Source organism: Etheostoma spectabile, chromosome 6 (assembly GCF_008692095.1).
Source record: "Etheostoma spectabile isolate EspeVRDwgs_2016 chromosome 6, UIUC_Espe_1.0, whole genome shotgun sequence".
NCBI classification, from domain to species: domain Eukaryota; kingdom Metazoa; phylum Chordata; class Actinopteri; order Perciformes; family Percidae; genus Etheostoma; species Etheostoma spectabile.
In genome coordinates, this window is record NC_045738.1 from 2206750 (window position 1) to 2222296 (window position 15547).

General features: G+C 40.8%; 1 protein-coding gene across 11 annotated transcripts in view; it reads left to right on the plus strand.

Annotated features, from left to right (window-relative positions):
- Positions 1 to 14366, plus strand: part of LOC116691760 (RNA-binding motif, single-stranded-interacting protein 3) — a 221956-nt gene extending 207590 nt beyond the window's left edge. For 8 of the 11 annotated variants that reach the window (XM_032519635.1, XM_032519639.1, XM_032519633.1 and 5 more), the window contains 7 exons: positions 3435 to 3531; positions 5457 to 5507; positions 11093 to 11209; positions 11355 to 11438; positions 11582 to 11668; positions 12164 to 12288; positions 13650 to 14366. In XM_032519635.1, the coding sequence (XP_032375526.1) occupies positions 3435 to 3531; positions 5457 to 5507; positions 11093 to 11209; positions 11355 to 11438; positions 11582 to 11668; positions 12164 to 12288; positions 13650 to 13653 (565 nt within the window). In that variant the 3' untranslated portion in view covers positions 13654 to 14366. The other 3 variants (XM_032519631.1, XM_032519640.1, XM_032519641.1) reach the window with 3 other exon arrangements.
- The last annotated feature ends 1181 nt before the right edge of the window (positions 14367 to 15547 follow it).

Below are 15547 nucleotides of genomic sequence, written 5' to 3' on the forward strand. Positions count from 1 at the left end.
ACACACACATACAAACACACACACCTATGCATACAAGCTCTCAGACATGTAGGTTTTGTTTGCAAACAGGGAAGTTGGGCGGTGTTGCAGTGCCACTGTAAGACTTTCGTCAGCTCAGGCTATCTGCAGTGCTCTCAGGCTTAATGCGGAGAGCCGGGTGTCTGCCTGTTTCAGAGGGAAATTGGAGATCGCTGCTGTCTGCTAGGAATGCTGCTGGTGATGCGATCCCAGGAGACGCATCCCTCCAGCTCTTTGTTTCTCTTCTCCTCCGTCTTGTCGGCTCAGTCCCACTTTGTATCCCTACTTTCCCTCTTTTCTCCTCTTTTTTTGCTGTTGTCCTGTTGTGCTCAACATATTGCACTTCCCTTTACCTTCTTCACATCACCTTTAAACCAGCCTTCTTGGGCTTCTCTGACCACCTCCCACATTTTCTTTAAACTGTTTTTGACTCTTGCCTCTCTTCCCCTTTCTCCTACACGTTATTGTCTGTAGTCTTTTTCTTCTTATAATTCCTACACTCCGTTTCCAAGCAGATGATTTACTTTCGCTCTGCTCTGGTGTCTTTGTGTATGTGTACGTGCTCATGCATGTTTAAATGCATTCTCACACGTGAGCATCTGTGCACTTGCGGTGCTTAAACCCTCCCCGACCTCTCTCCAGCAGTCATCGGAGCTCCTTCCGGCGAAGCACTAGATGACTGTGAAATGCTAATGCAGCTAATTAGAGAGGCGAAAAAGCAGGGAGGGAAGGGGGTTGAATAAAAAGGAAGGGCCGTCCGGGGTCAAGAGGAGGGCAAAGGCAAAAGTAAAGTCAGCCCAAGGAGAGGGGAAGGGTACGAATCAATTACAGGTTTGTGAGTCTTTCCAAGGTTGAGGACGGCTGGTTTCTAAGGTCTGATGCCAATCTGATGTTATTAGAAACATGTGTTGCAACCAACCAGACTGCTTTGGCATATAGCCTGTGCTCTCTTTTATCAGGGAGACACAAAATTCACTTTCTCTGGCTCTCTTTTTCACAATCTCTCTCCTCCATCTGGTCTGTTTGCTGTCCTTTTGTTTCTCCATCCTTCTGTCTAGTTCTCCTTGACTCTGTTCTTACCTCTATTATTCTGCTTCTCTGTCTTCCCTTTCCTCTGTGTCTGCGGCAAACACACATTGGACATACACATGTATATTTTAGCATGCTCCCCCCCATTTCTCCACTGAAAAGTCACTGAGACCGGTTCTAAATCATTGGCTAATTTTTCAGGGCAAACTCCTGACAGTGCGGCTAGGTCACACCAGGGACTCACAGAGAGGTTTTAAATTCAATCCTGTAGTGATGTTCTATTCGCAATTACATGTTTTAGTGTATTGTTTAAACAGCCGTGCTGGAGTCCCCATGGACAGCGTGCTGCTCAGGGCTAATAGCCTCCATCAATAACCTTGCATCTGCCCTCTACCTACTATTTCTCTCTCTCAATACACATCACTCTAATGAAAAATACAATAAACACAATCAGAGAACCATATTGAATAACCCGGCTGCGTTCTCTCATTTGTATTCATCAGTGACAGTAATACAGTATCTCTAATGCAAGTCATACATTCACTGTACAGTCACAAAGATGGATAGGCACCACTACATCATCAGCAGAAGAGTTTTGCTCTTCTTGTTGCTGATCACCACTTTGACTAACATGTTCCAGTTATTTCTCCAACTTTGTACCATCCTCTATTTATCTGTTCAACTTTTCAATTTCAGGGAGTGTATAAGGTTGACAAATATCAGTAAATGTCTACAGTGCAATGGCTCGAAGAACATGAGACTATACTTAAAAACCCAATGAGACCATTAAGTAAGCCAGAGTTGAAAGGCCCAAAAGTAAATTTCACGAAAATCTATGTCAGTGTAAGCTGAGCCAGTGTCAACACACTGAAGATAGAACATGCAATCAACCTGCGTATGAACCCCAGCTGAACAGAGAAAATATATAGTGCAAATAATTCATATGATTTCTCTTTCTGATGCCAAGGAAGTCAACCATAGTGCAACCATTGTAGTTTTATTCTTCATGTAGTACTACTTAGGCTTCAACACACCAAGTAGAGCATATAAATCCAACAGGGAGGCTGGATGTCCGTGTGAAGCACAATCACGCTCTGGAGCTTATCACAGGCAGTTGGAAACCAGCTGCATCCATGAGGCCAGGACTGCAATAGTTTAAATATACCTGAGGGTTTGCATCTAGCAGCTAAGTTCAACAACGCTCGTGCCATCACTCACTGAACAAATGTAATGTTGGAAACAGAAAGTGCAGTAACAGAAGCAGGAGACCACCTCTGCAACCCATTTCACCCTTGAAATACGGTGTGTGCTGGTGTCACAGTGAAGTAGCACCGATCCATCTGTGTTTTCCTGTCTCTGGCTGGTTGCTGAGCCTGGCTGTCAGATAAGTTGTAAGAATTGAGTGGATATTGTATTTTCTATTATGTGTGATACAGCCTCTTTATGAATGAAATACGGCAAATGAATATTGTGACATTTGGCAGAAGAAGATTGAAGTAACCCTTAAAAGTAAAACAACAGTGTGTTTGATTTTTCAGTACTTTTCTCCCCCAATTAAGTAAAACCCTTTTGTACCTTTTTATACAATTGTGGCTATGTTAGAGACACAGTATATAGGGGAGGGCTTCTCTCTTTCTCTGCCTCTCTCTTTCTCCCCTCCCATGCTCCGTTATTCAGTCAACAGACACGTTGGGATCGATCGGGCACAGCAACACGGCCTGGCGAATGAAACATGTCCTCTCTAGATACACAATGCTAAATAAAGCACTGTGAGGCACGGCATTCTGCCGCTGCAGGGTTGAGGAAGTTAAATGAAAAAAAAAAAACATGGAGCAAAATCAGAAGGGCAAACAAAGGTATAGGGAGAGAAGTAAACCAAGTACTAAATGCGTATGTATTTTCTCCCAAGTAGAATATGCATAGGTCAGAACATAAAGGGCAATATTGAAATATTTCACCCACTTAACCGTTAAGGTGATAATTCATTATTATGTCTAGCAGTGGAGCAGACTGCTTTGTAACATGATGTGCACTCCGGTGCAGTGTCAAGTCTCATTCGAAGACGTCTTTGATGGTGTGGCATAGAGTAGAGTGGAGCTGCAATATTTATTGTTTCCATGGCAGCCTTGATGATGTCTGATCCATTTTGTCAGTGGTGTCTTGAAGTGCACTGGGTGGTTGAAAACAAAGAGTACAAAAGGCACATTTTCACCTTTGCATGTGGCTACACCTGGAGAGTTAAGGCTGAGAGAAGCCTCTTGACTGACGTTGCAGTTTGTTAACACTGTACAGTCTTTTAACGTGTTCTTGCTTTAGGTTTACCCTGCCTCTAGGTTTGACGATATTAATGATGTCAAAATTAAACCTTTTCTTGTTTGCTTCTATAGGTTCTACTCTTCTCCGTACAGCATCTCCACTAATCGGATGATTGCACAGACGTCAATCACACCCTTCATTGCTGCCTCTCCCGTCTCCACATATCAGGTGTGTAGACCCTCTTTGAAGTTTCCTGGCTTTCACCAAGCTCTGAAATTCTGTAAAGGCTTTAGAAATTGACAAGGGCACGTTAGAGTTGTGTTTTTAATAAAATTATGTTGCTTGAAATGACGATTTCATTATGTTGCTTTTTTTTCCAAAATCAGGGTACTTTAGTAGACTGTTTTTTTTGTCCTAGCCACTACTGCAAAGCACCTAAGTACAAGCTTCAGGCATGTCATTTTGACTTTGCAATAGCTCTCTGGCCAGCCAGCCAATTTAACAAAGCGACTAATCAAAGTCAGACATAGCTCCAATAGCATCCCACTGGCATATAACCTGACATAACTTGACAGCAATAGCGAAGTGAAGTTCTATAGAGATACATGGGAGAGGAGCTTTGGTTTAGTGGTTGTAAATATGTGGTTGTAAAGGATAACTGATATTCTATATTTTTCCAGTTGTCCCAATCCCATGAAAAGACCAAAACCACTAGCACACCAATTGTGTATTAATCCGCTGCTCAAAACAGTCCTCACAAAATGCATATAATATTTTCTCATTCAACTGTTAAGTGTTGCTAAAAACTACAGTTCCCAGCTGAATGAAACACACAGAGAAGTCTGAAAGTATGGAGACAGACTAACACATTGTTGGTTTTGGTCTTTTTTAATGGGATTTGCTGGCACAAAGAAAAATATAGAATAAGCTTCAAAATTCATTTAAAATGTGTTGAATGACTTGCTTTTTTACTGTTGTCCTGTGTGTACTCCCTGGACAGGTCAAGCAAGTAGAGCTTGTCTTTTCTCAGGAGAGACTTTAACACATAACTTGACAATTCGTAGTCTAGCAATGATAAAACACAGGCTTACATTGCAGCACTCCTCCCATCGATCTTTCATTCTTCGGCACAAATCCTCCTTTTGTCTCTCTCTCTCTGTTCCCATGTGTCACATCCTCTCTTCCACACGCACAAACCATACCAATTCATGTCAAAGCTGTGTGCCGATGTAGCTGTGGTTCTTTGAGAGTTTGACTCAGTACTTGATCCTCGGTTTGTCAAACACGTAGACTTTAAAACAAACACCAGTCCTTCCCCACAGGCTTTCTCTAGCACAAAACACTGCTGTAAACGAGAAAGACAAATGCAACGACACACAGAGACAGTCACATAATGCTTTTTGAGGAAATCACAAGAAGGAATTGAGCTACCTTGCATTCAATTAACTCCCTATAGACAGACACAGATAAGTGAACATACATACACATGCACTCATATAATTACTAGACCCATGCCCTGTTTTACATGTGAAAAAGTGGCCTTTTGGGGCTTGTTCCTCCTGATGGGCAGTAGGAGATGAAAGTGGTGATTTGTGGCCAAGACAGGCTTTGATGATGAAACCTCCAATGTGAAGCAGTAATTATTAGATTGTATTGCTCTATGTGGTCTTATTATCCTCTTATAATTACAACATGACATACTGTATAGTGGACCCTCAGTTACTGCTGTGATATTTTGTAAGCCGCCCTGCCGCAGGGACTGAGGCTCTGAAATGGGCTTGTAAAGACTTGAGCCAATGATTAATTTTCTCTCTTCTCTTCTTTGGTTTTCTCATTTTCTCCCACTTCCTGTCATTCTGTGGTCCAATTGTCCTTCTTTATGTTCTCTCTTTCTCAATTCTTTGTCCACTTACAACAATCTTCTTTTTGATCTTCCCTTTCGTCTCATCTCTACCTGACCTCCCGTTTGCCTCCCCCTACTCATGCCCATCCCCTTCTACTTTAATTACTTTATTTTTTACTTCCTTTCTACTCTCCATCTTTCTTCTTTCCATTTCCTTCATCATGTCTGCGCTTAATGTCATCACCTCTACCTTTGCTGCATCTGCTCATCTCCTCTGTTCGCCCCTCCCCTCCTACTTCCTTCTCCACAGGTTCAGAGTACATCTTGGATGCCACATCAACAGTATGTTATGCAACCTACAGTAAGTTTTTTTTAACCAGGCTATCCTTTAATTTTTCGGTTATATGTTTCTAATAGAGTCATTTTCTGAAATTTTCAGCACTTTTCGTGCCTCATTTTTCTATTGCTGCTTGTCACCAGTGTGTCAGCCGGTCTCAGCACTTAGGCCCGCTGGCTTCTTAGTCTGCCAATCTGAAAACATTCAAGATTCTGAGCAATGCACATTTAAAAAGCTTGATTGTCTGTCCTTCATATTGGCTGCCACAGGATCAATGAAACAAATCTAAGAAACCATATTCTTGTTTGTGCTATAATGCTGCCTGCAGTATAATTGCTTTGTAACAGTTTTAATGTCACTAACTACATAGTCTATATTGGATCTGTTAACTCCATAATGGTCTTGTTTCAAATACTTAATTAAAAAAATTTATTTTATTTTTTTCATTTTAAACTCGCATGTCAGTGCAAATGAGGGCCCAAGTCACTGAATAATTGCAGGAGTCCAAATAATTAAAGAAAAATGACATACAATTTGAAACAAATGCGAGAGCTGAACCCAGGCCAAAAAAAATCGGACGCCCTGCATCTGAGTCTTGAATCCTCCTCACAGCAACTCGCAGAGCTCAGCGGAGCAGAGGCTGGGATACTTTAAAAAAGGTTGTCCCCTGCTGGTTTGAAATGAAACTACAGGTACAAAGCATACTTTTACTTAAGTAAAAGTACTAACACCACACTGTAAAAAAAACTCTATTACAAGCAAAAGTCCTGCATTGAAAATGTTACTTAAGTAAAAGTATGTAAGTATCATCAGGAAAATGTAATTAAAGTATTAATAGTAAAAGTACTCAATGCAGAAAAATCCTCACATTTGAGAAACTGCAAATGATCAAAACACTTCTGTCAATCAACTGAGAGTTTAATCGGCTAATCATTTCACATCCTATTTCAACAACATTTGCTTTGTGTGCAAATATCTTAATGTGTAAAGTAACAAGTAGCTAAATCTGTCAGATTAATGTAATGGAGTAAAAATTACAAAATTTCCCTTTGTAATTTAATTGAGTAGTAGTAGAAAGTGGCATGAAAAGAAAAGACTCAAGTAAAGTACCTCAAATTTTTACTTAAGTACAGTACTTTAGGAAATATACCTAGTTAACTTTTCCCACTGCTACTAAGTGTAGTGGTAAACACTGTAATACACACCCACACATACCTGCTCCAGGTATGTTTAAAGGAGAAATAGGATTTATAGTACAGCAGGCTCCTCTCAAATATTTTCTAGAAAATAAAGTTGCCTTCTCTTACAAAGAGACAATAGTCAAAACAGATTTTATCATCCAGATTTCTATCTGACCACAAGTTGTTAGCAAGTTGTTTTCATGCAAACATCTGCAGACTGTTTTCTTTCAGCAAAATGCAGTTGGTGGGGGGGGGACGATAGAGGCAGCAGCACAGATATGGTATATCAGCCGTGCACTGAGGAATTCCAGCTAATACTGTCACAGCAAGACTGTGTTTAAATGAGTTCCACATTCTGTTGTCGTCCTCTCTATAGATCTGTTATCTTATTGGTCTCCCTCTCTGTCTGCCTGCCAACTCCTGAAAACATTCTGTTGTCATGTCTGATTACAATTATGTCTGTGAGAGAGCATGATACCCTTCTGAAAATGTGTTTTCAAACAAGTGTCTTGTCTAATTATTTGGCAGGCCCCTTGAAATGACTGCCGAAGACTTGGGAGAAGACAGAGAGAGATAGAGGAGAAGAAGGGAGAGGCAGGGGAAGGAAAGGAAAGAAGGGATTACAAAGAATAAATCGAGAACAATGAAACGAAAACAACTGCTGCAAAACCATGTCTGGGCTGTGTGCGCCTCTTCCCCAGCCTTGTCTCTGCATAGTCAAAATCCCTGTTAGACAACAAAGGCGAAGGCTAGTCATTGTATTTCCTGGATACAGAAGAAGCTCAACAAATTAAAGCTGCATCAGGGAGGGAGACTGAGAGAGACACAGCGGCTTAATTCTGTTCCTATGGCAGCCGAGGCTTCCTCACTGCTGTGCCTCGCTTAATGACCGGTAACTTTCAACAATAGCGTGCGCTCATTGACACATTTAGGTTGATGCATGCAAGCACGTCTCTTCTCATCACTCAGTCAACAGTCCATCATGCAGTTGTAGTTTTTGGGAGGGTTGCTATGTGTATCACTGACAATGACACATGGTTTCACAGATACACACTGTAGTTACACAGTTACTAAAGAAAGGAATAACTCTAATGAAAAGGTTAGAATGAGAGAAATACAAAAAATAAAAAACAGTGCAAGTTCCCCAGGAAAAAAGAAGGTGCATACACTGTAGGTGCACTCACACAATTGACACACACACAACATAGGAATTCACTCTCAAATTTGTTCAGATACACACACCTGTTCACACAGTGGTGCCTTAAGGACTGTGTTGCCGAGCCTTGGTGGAATGCCGTCTTTACATCGTAATTAGTGAGAGGATGTCTTTGTGCATAATTATTTACAAATCCCCCTACAGGAAATGAATGCATTACCCTAACCGTCCATAGCAAAAAGAAAAAGAGGGAACAGGGCTTATTGGGGAGTGCTGCAATGAGACATCCAAATAACTGGGATTTCAGATCTTCCTGAGTTAAATTGCTATGTTAAACCCATTAAAGCAGACAATGGGTGTGTGTGTGTGTGTGTGTGTGGGGGGGGGGGTTGTTTGAAGAAAGCACAGATCAGTACATATATGAGCTTTGAATAGTGCACAATACGTGGTTTGTTTCCGGTATTTTTTCATGCTGGGATCCTTTGTGGGCTTGTGTGCGTGCAGTACCCATGCATGCATTTGGGGGCATGTTTAGAGTTTTATGACACAGCAATACCTGAGTTTGTGCTTCATGTCAGAAACGCGTGTGTGCTTTACAATGTAAAAAAGAAAAGAAGATAAACAAGGGTGTACTCTTAGTATTGAAAATCATTGTGTAGAATAATCCAGACATCTGCTTTTCAGATCACGCCACCTGGGAGAGAACAAATAATGCCGGTTCTCATCCTTGGCATACTCACACAGATCTCCCATTCCACCAGCAGCCTTTAGTGGTTTTCTCGATAAATGGGTGTCATTATCACCAATACTGTGTTTTTGATGCTGTACGGTGCCTGCATCATTCTGCTAGTCAGCTTCACTTGACTTCTGGAAAAATGACAGCAAACGAACAGGAGGAGATGAAGACATGAAGGAGTGAGCAATAGAAAGAGAGAGTTCAAAGTTGAAGAAGATCTTGTGTTTTTCTCCCCCCTGTCCTTGGGGAAAAGATAACTGTCTGCCTTGCATACTCATTTATTGCTTCACACAGAAAAAGAAATATGTCTGACACACTCTACCACGTATAATTACATACCCACCACACACCAACTAATGCATAGTGTCTGCATGCAGACACGCAAAAATAGCAGGTTTAACTCTTGTATAGCTGTAAATCAGAGCAGACAATTAGTTATTGTGGGTTTCCTTTCTACTTTATGCAGCTTTCTCTCAGCATGGGAGCCTGCTGCGAGATTGGATGAATTGAGAGAAATAGTGAAGGAGGATGAGAAATCATTCAACAAGAGAACATATTATAAAGATGGATGAAAAGCTTGGGTATTAATTACAGTAGCTAGATTCTGGAGGCTAAATCTACCTGCAGGAGCCAGAGCTTTGTGCTGCTTTGTGGAAAAATCTGTGGCTGCATCTGTGTGTCGATGCCTCTTTCTCTCTCTCTCTGTGCGTGCGTGCTTGTGTGTGTATGTGTGTTTGAAAAAAGTGCCACTCACTCACTTGTGATGTTGAGGACAGGGTTGAGGAAGCATTTCTGATAGGTGTGTTCCACAAACAGTTCCCCCTACAAAGACAGCAGTCAGGAGGAAGAGCACTCACCACTGTTAGCAGGTGTGACAATCCTTGTCTGTCCTGCGTGTGTGTGTGTGTGTGTGGTGTGTGTGTGTGTGTGTGTGTGTTGTGGTGTGTGTGTGTGTGTGTGTGTGTGTGTGTGTGGTGGTGTGTGTGTGTGTGTTTGTGTGTGTGTGTGTTGTGTGTGTGTGTGTGTGCGCGCGCGCGTGTGCCTCCCTGTGAAGCTTGCAGACGTAAGGTCTTCACTTACAGTTTTGCAACTGTGAGCAACTCGGACAGACTGTGTGTGCCTATGAGAGGACTCCACACAACGAAACTTTTAATACGTGTGTTGTGTGTGTGTGTGGGTGGTGTGTTGTGTGTGTGTGTGTGTGTGTGTGTGTGTGTGTGTGTGTGTGTTGCAAACCTCCCTATGAGACCCTACAGAGACAGCGCTGTTAAGACGACTGCCGTACAGCTAGGTCGGTGCCTAAAATCCCTTAATTTAATACCTGTGTTTTTCTAACATCTTGTCTCAACATGCAGCTACAGAAGTGCTGACTGCTCTCTGGAGCACTGCTGACACATGTCCACTGATGCTGTCTGTGCTCATGAGAAATGCAGTTAAACAGCAATCCCAAGTAAACAGTGTTTACCTCTGCAGGAGTGTTGGCAGGCATCTAAGCACACGGTGCGAGGATATCTATGACGAGAAGTCTCCTATTAAAACAAGAGCTGTTGAGTCTGTAGTCGAGTTGTACTGGAAAAGTAGATCTCGGCGCATCAAGGTGTTAGCAGGCTTCAAAGCCCTTCACATGGAAGAGATTTACAGTAAATGCCTTTCTGCACCATTCAGACACATGTTCTGTCAAGTCTGCCTGGCAAGCCGGCTGCCTGGCTGCATTACCGGCAAACCCTTTGCAGCCATCAAACTTAACTGGGTTGGACGTTTTTCTCTTACTAACGTATTTCTACTATAACTGAATGTCTTACAAAGCAGCTGTAGAGCATAAAATACGTCCTCATTTCCCGTTGCGGTACACACATCAAGTGACATACAACAGCTGCGATAAATTATGTTATCTAGTATGTTTATAACTGTCCTTCTCTGTTGGAACGTGGCTTTTATACTGATTTAAAGGAATAGTTCTACATTTTGGAAATAGGCATTTTTCCTTTCCTGTTCTCCCCTGCCACTCTTTCATACACTACCGGTCAAAAGTTTGGGGTCACTTACAAATTTCCATGCCACTCCATTATAGACATAATACCAGCTGATCTGAGTGGGTGGTTGATCTTTAATGCAATATCTACATTGCCCATTATCAGCAACCATTGATCCAATGTTCCAGAGGCACATTCTGTTTACTAATCTGATATCATTTTAAAAAACTAACTGAGAAAACACTGGCAAACCTATTTGCAATTATGTAAGCACACAATGTAATTTGAAAACTGCTGACCGGGTTAAAAAAAACAATGCAACTGACCTCAGCTGGTATTCTGTCTATAATGGAGTGCAATGGAAATTTCTAAGTGACCCCAAACTTTTGACCGGTAGTGCATATATGACTTTCTGTGATTGGTTTAAAGATTTCTGTTTAACCAAACTTCATAAACAGCCTGTTGTTTGTTTCATCGATCCCATTGTTTGCTTGCCATATCGTAGTTCGTTCAGCTTGTACAACAATGTCTATACTGTTATGTGTCCTTTCTTCCTGCTTCAGGGTGCTGTGATCACCCCGGCAACGGCTCTAGAGCCCAGTTTGTCTCTTCACCCCTCCAGTGTAATGGCTCCTCTCACCCAGCAGATGAACCACCTGTCTCTGGGCACCACAGGCACCGTGAGTCTCGGCTTGTGCATCCTCTAAACTGTATTGCTCTGCACGCATGTGTGTGTGTGTTTATCTTTTGAGTTGTAATATAATCAATGCAATTAGTCCGTGGAGATTTCCATGATCAGCTGTAATTGGAATTATCTCACGGCAGAAACCACAAAGCCACACACATGGAAATTGCCTTTATCTGTTTGCTGAAATGTGCGATGACCCTGGGACCAAGCCAAACTATTATGTAATGTATTGTAAAGTGTCACAAAACCACATTCCTTCGCAAGAATGTCAGACAGTACTTTTCATCCAGATATTTTAAATGGCAAATTGTCTGCACCCACATTATAATACTGTCTGGATCCCCCCCCCCCCACCTCTCTGCAGTACATGCCTGCTGCAGCGGCTGGTCCTATGCAAGGCACCTACATTCCCCAGTACACTGCAGTGCCTGCCTCGGCCATCACAGTGGAAGTAAGTTGTGTGTGTGTATGTGGTGTGTGTGTGGTATATATATATATATATATATATATATATATATATATAAAATTCTCTTGTAAATTAAGCTGTAGTTTATAATGGTCACACTTTAAAAAAAAATTCTACCTATGAGAGACTGATACGGACCAGTGTTTGTCACTTTTTTATTACCAGTGAGGGAACAAGCCTTGATAATATCAGAATCAGGTCGTGGTTCTGTCTGTGTGATTCAGAGGGAGACATTTCCACTAATTATGTAAAATTCACAAAAGTCAAAGGAACTGTTATCTTATTCCCAAAACGAGCACCAGAAATTAAATTGGGTCTGCTGGAAGATCACTTTTAATCAATACCTGTCTTTGCTGAACTGTATTTTCTCAGTAAACCTTTTTTTTCAGTTCTGTGTGGAACAAAGAGTCCTAAATGAAACAGTCCTAAATGAAACAGCAGTGTGAGAAAGCTTCATATCTGACTTGTTTCTGGTGTCAGGGCATGGTGACAGACCCATCTTCACAGACAGCCGCCCCCTCCTCCCAGGACGCTAGTGGGCAGCAGCCTTTAACAGTGGAGACTACAGGAGATCATGCCACAGCATACTCTTACCAGCAGTCAAAGTGAGTGTTGTTTATTACTGCGATTTTACTCCTGCGTTGCCCTGTCAAGTTTTTTTTCTCCATTGTTATAAATGGATGAAAACAGTCGGTGGCATGCAGCATTTCCTGTGATAATTTAGATACGCCATACATCTTTTTTTACAAGTAGATTTGTCAATACACACACACACAGCGATTTTATTCAAAACACAGCTTCAAGCTGCTTTTTTAATAGTGGAAAATAAACTTTAAAAGATGTATTCATAGAGAGAGATTCCCATGCACATGTATTCAGTGCTCTCACTTTACGTAAAGCTCACAAAGTCACGCTATAGCGTACTATTGAGACAATATTCCACTTCAGAAAGATATAATGAGTAATCTGTTATACAGTATGTCAGAGCCTTTCCCTGTGTCTTAATAACTGGCTGAAGTTATGGTAGTTATAATGTTCTGTGTAACCCAGGACTCAGATTCTTCTTTTTTCTTTCTTCTGTTTGTCACTTAGGTATAAAGCATTATAAATGCTGAACTTATGATACATTATGTCCACCACTTATAATACATTATATAGTTTGTTATAAGTTGTCATTAATGATTGCCACTAATTATATAAAATTCACAAAAGTCAAAGGAACTGTTATCTTATTCCCAATTAATATTAAGAGTTTAATAATGCCTTATAAATGCATTACAAAGTCTTAGGAATGTGCTTATAATGCATTATTTTTACCAATTTTTTTTAATTGTTTCATAACATAACAGAGCAATACAAGGAAATGCAATTACATTGAACAAACATGTCTACCCCCCACCCCCCCACTCCCACCCTCTCAAGCGATTCCAAATCTTGGTTGGGAGTCAGGTCGATGAATTAGTCCATTCTGGTCCATTATATAGAAAAAATTAAACAAACATATTTCTGTAATCTTAAGTACCGTTATAATGCGTTATTGACGTAGAAAGTCGTTTAATTTAGCGTACGTGCACAGAAAGGCCAGACAAAGGACGCTCTTACACTGTCTTTGACTTACAATCTTAAAATGTTTTCAGCAGTGATTGCTGAGGTCGGAATTCACAAGTTAAATAAATCACGTTGAATAGTGTGTCTAGATATTTAGCTACAGAAGAATCGTGTGTGTACTTGCACAGACAAAATGTTGTGTAGTTTTGGTCACAGACTCATGTCGACCTTTGCTTGTAAAACACATTTTTATCATTCTCCTGGTGTTTATTCATCTTGTTTTTCTGCCCAGCTGATAACCTGCTGGTGGTTTCTTTTACACACAGCGGTCAGACAAAGAATGTGTGCCTGCTGTAGCATTGTCCACGGTTTCCTCAGTTACCCTTTTTTCACTGACTTGTTTTTCTGTCTCCTTTAGATAACAAGATTGGTAGGAATCATTGCTGCATTGCCTTTAGAAGGACTGCACTGAGGCGCCGGAGACACAAAGAGAATCGAAATGAAACGGGGACAAAAAAAAAAAAAGAGGTGACGGGCAACACTGAGGGGAGAATGCTTCCACTGTGCACCAAATAAAAGACAAAATGAAGAAAAAAAAAAATCAATTAAATTTCTTACCTGGTTGAACCAAGAAAAAGACAGAAGGAAAAAGAAATGATGGTTTACCGAACTTGAAGACAATGAAATCGAACGCAGTCTGCAGCTTTGAGTTTATCATTTCTCACTGTGAGACTGGACTTTGCCTCCGAAGGAAGAAAAGAAGACAGACTGAAATCTAAACTCAACCAACAAGCTGTACAGAAAAAAATAACATTTGAATGTGCAGGTAGATTTTCAGACATTTTTTATTAAAAAAAAAAAAAAGGAAGGAAGCAAAGTCTAGAAAAAAAAACAGGTTGTCTTCCTTTGATATTAAGCTACATTATTTTCATTCTTTTTATTATTTGAGTAGTTTTCTAGAATATCAATGTTTTCGTAAATCTTTATTGCCTTAATTTTCTCAAACGTTGGGAAAAAATGTTTCCATAGTGTTGAATTATTAAAAAAAGAGCGGTTGAATGATTTGAGAGCTTCTTGGAGAGTTCCGCGAGCCAGCGAGATGAAATCTACAAAGCTATGTACAGTTGTACAGGATTAAAAAAAAAAGGTTGTAATTGTATGAAGAAGATTTTTAAATTATGTGGTGCAGTGCAGCCGATGTTGGTTGGGAAAGGGAAAAACATCTTCTTTTAAGTATGCGACTTGTAGGAAGGGTCAATACACTGCTTCCTGGGAAATGCAGTTAGGTTTAATCATGGGATGAAAGTTCCATTTCTCCATCCCATTTGTATTTTCTTTTTGTTTTGTTTTTAAATGCAGTCTTTTTACCTTTCAAAAACTGTTTGCTTTGCCTGCTTTGCTTGTCTCACCGCAAAAAGAAAAGTTAAAAAAGGAACATCTCTGACTTTGACAAAAAGCAGAAAAAAAATGCTCGGGTTTTTAAATGTGCAAAAAGCAATAGTTTTAGTAAAACTGTTGACAGTTTCTTGAGTCTTTCTTAACCGTTGAACAAGAGCAGCCGACAGGTGGCATATTTTATACCAAAGATGAAGAAACTAGGTAGTGAAGAGATCTTCCTTACTGTATGTTGCTTTTTCTTTATTTTCTTCACCTCTGAAACTGATTTTTCTTGCTTGTTAGTGTTGGTGTGTGAGATAGTGTACTCAGTGACCGGGACCGTGCAGTAGGTCTTTAACACAACTGCCTCAACAAGAAGAGCATGCTCGGAGATGTTTGTTTGTCATGTGATCAAACGGGGTGATGATCCAAAGTGGCGCTGTAACATCTGTCGAGAGACTAAACACTCTGTGTTGTGGAGAAAAGGAAGGAAGGAGGTAGGTATGTAATTTGGAAGTTAGTATGATACTTTAGTGGTAAAGAGGCCGAAAACTCATTATACCCTGTGGAATATTGGAATGCACTTTTTTTTAAACCTGTGTATACGCCCAACAACACCGTCTTCTGGCTGCAATGCCCAATCTTAAACGTGCCCTGCCAAACACATTTTCTTACTTTGTGGTAATGTATGAAGGTCCGCCATGGACGTTTTTGTGGAAAAAATGCCTTTGTTACCTTGTTTCAAGCCATTCTCGCGTGGTATAGAAAACCTGCAGGAAGACTCAGCTCCATTTGTGCCAGTTCTCATTTAATATTCAACAGGCTAAGCTGCTTGACTCTGATTGGCTAACAGCTAGCCAATGAGAGCCTGGCTATCTGCATCCATTGCCTACGCAACTGGGCGAGCTCATGAATATTAATGAGCTCAGGCAACATGAT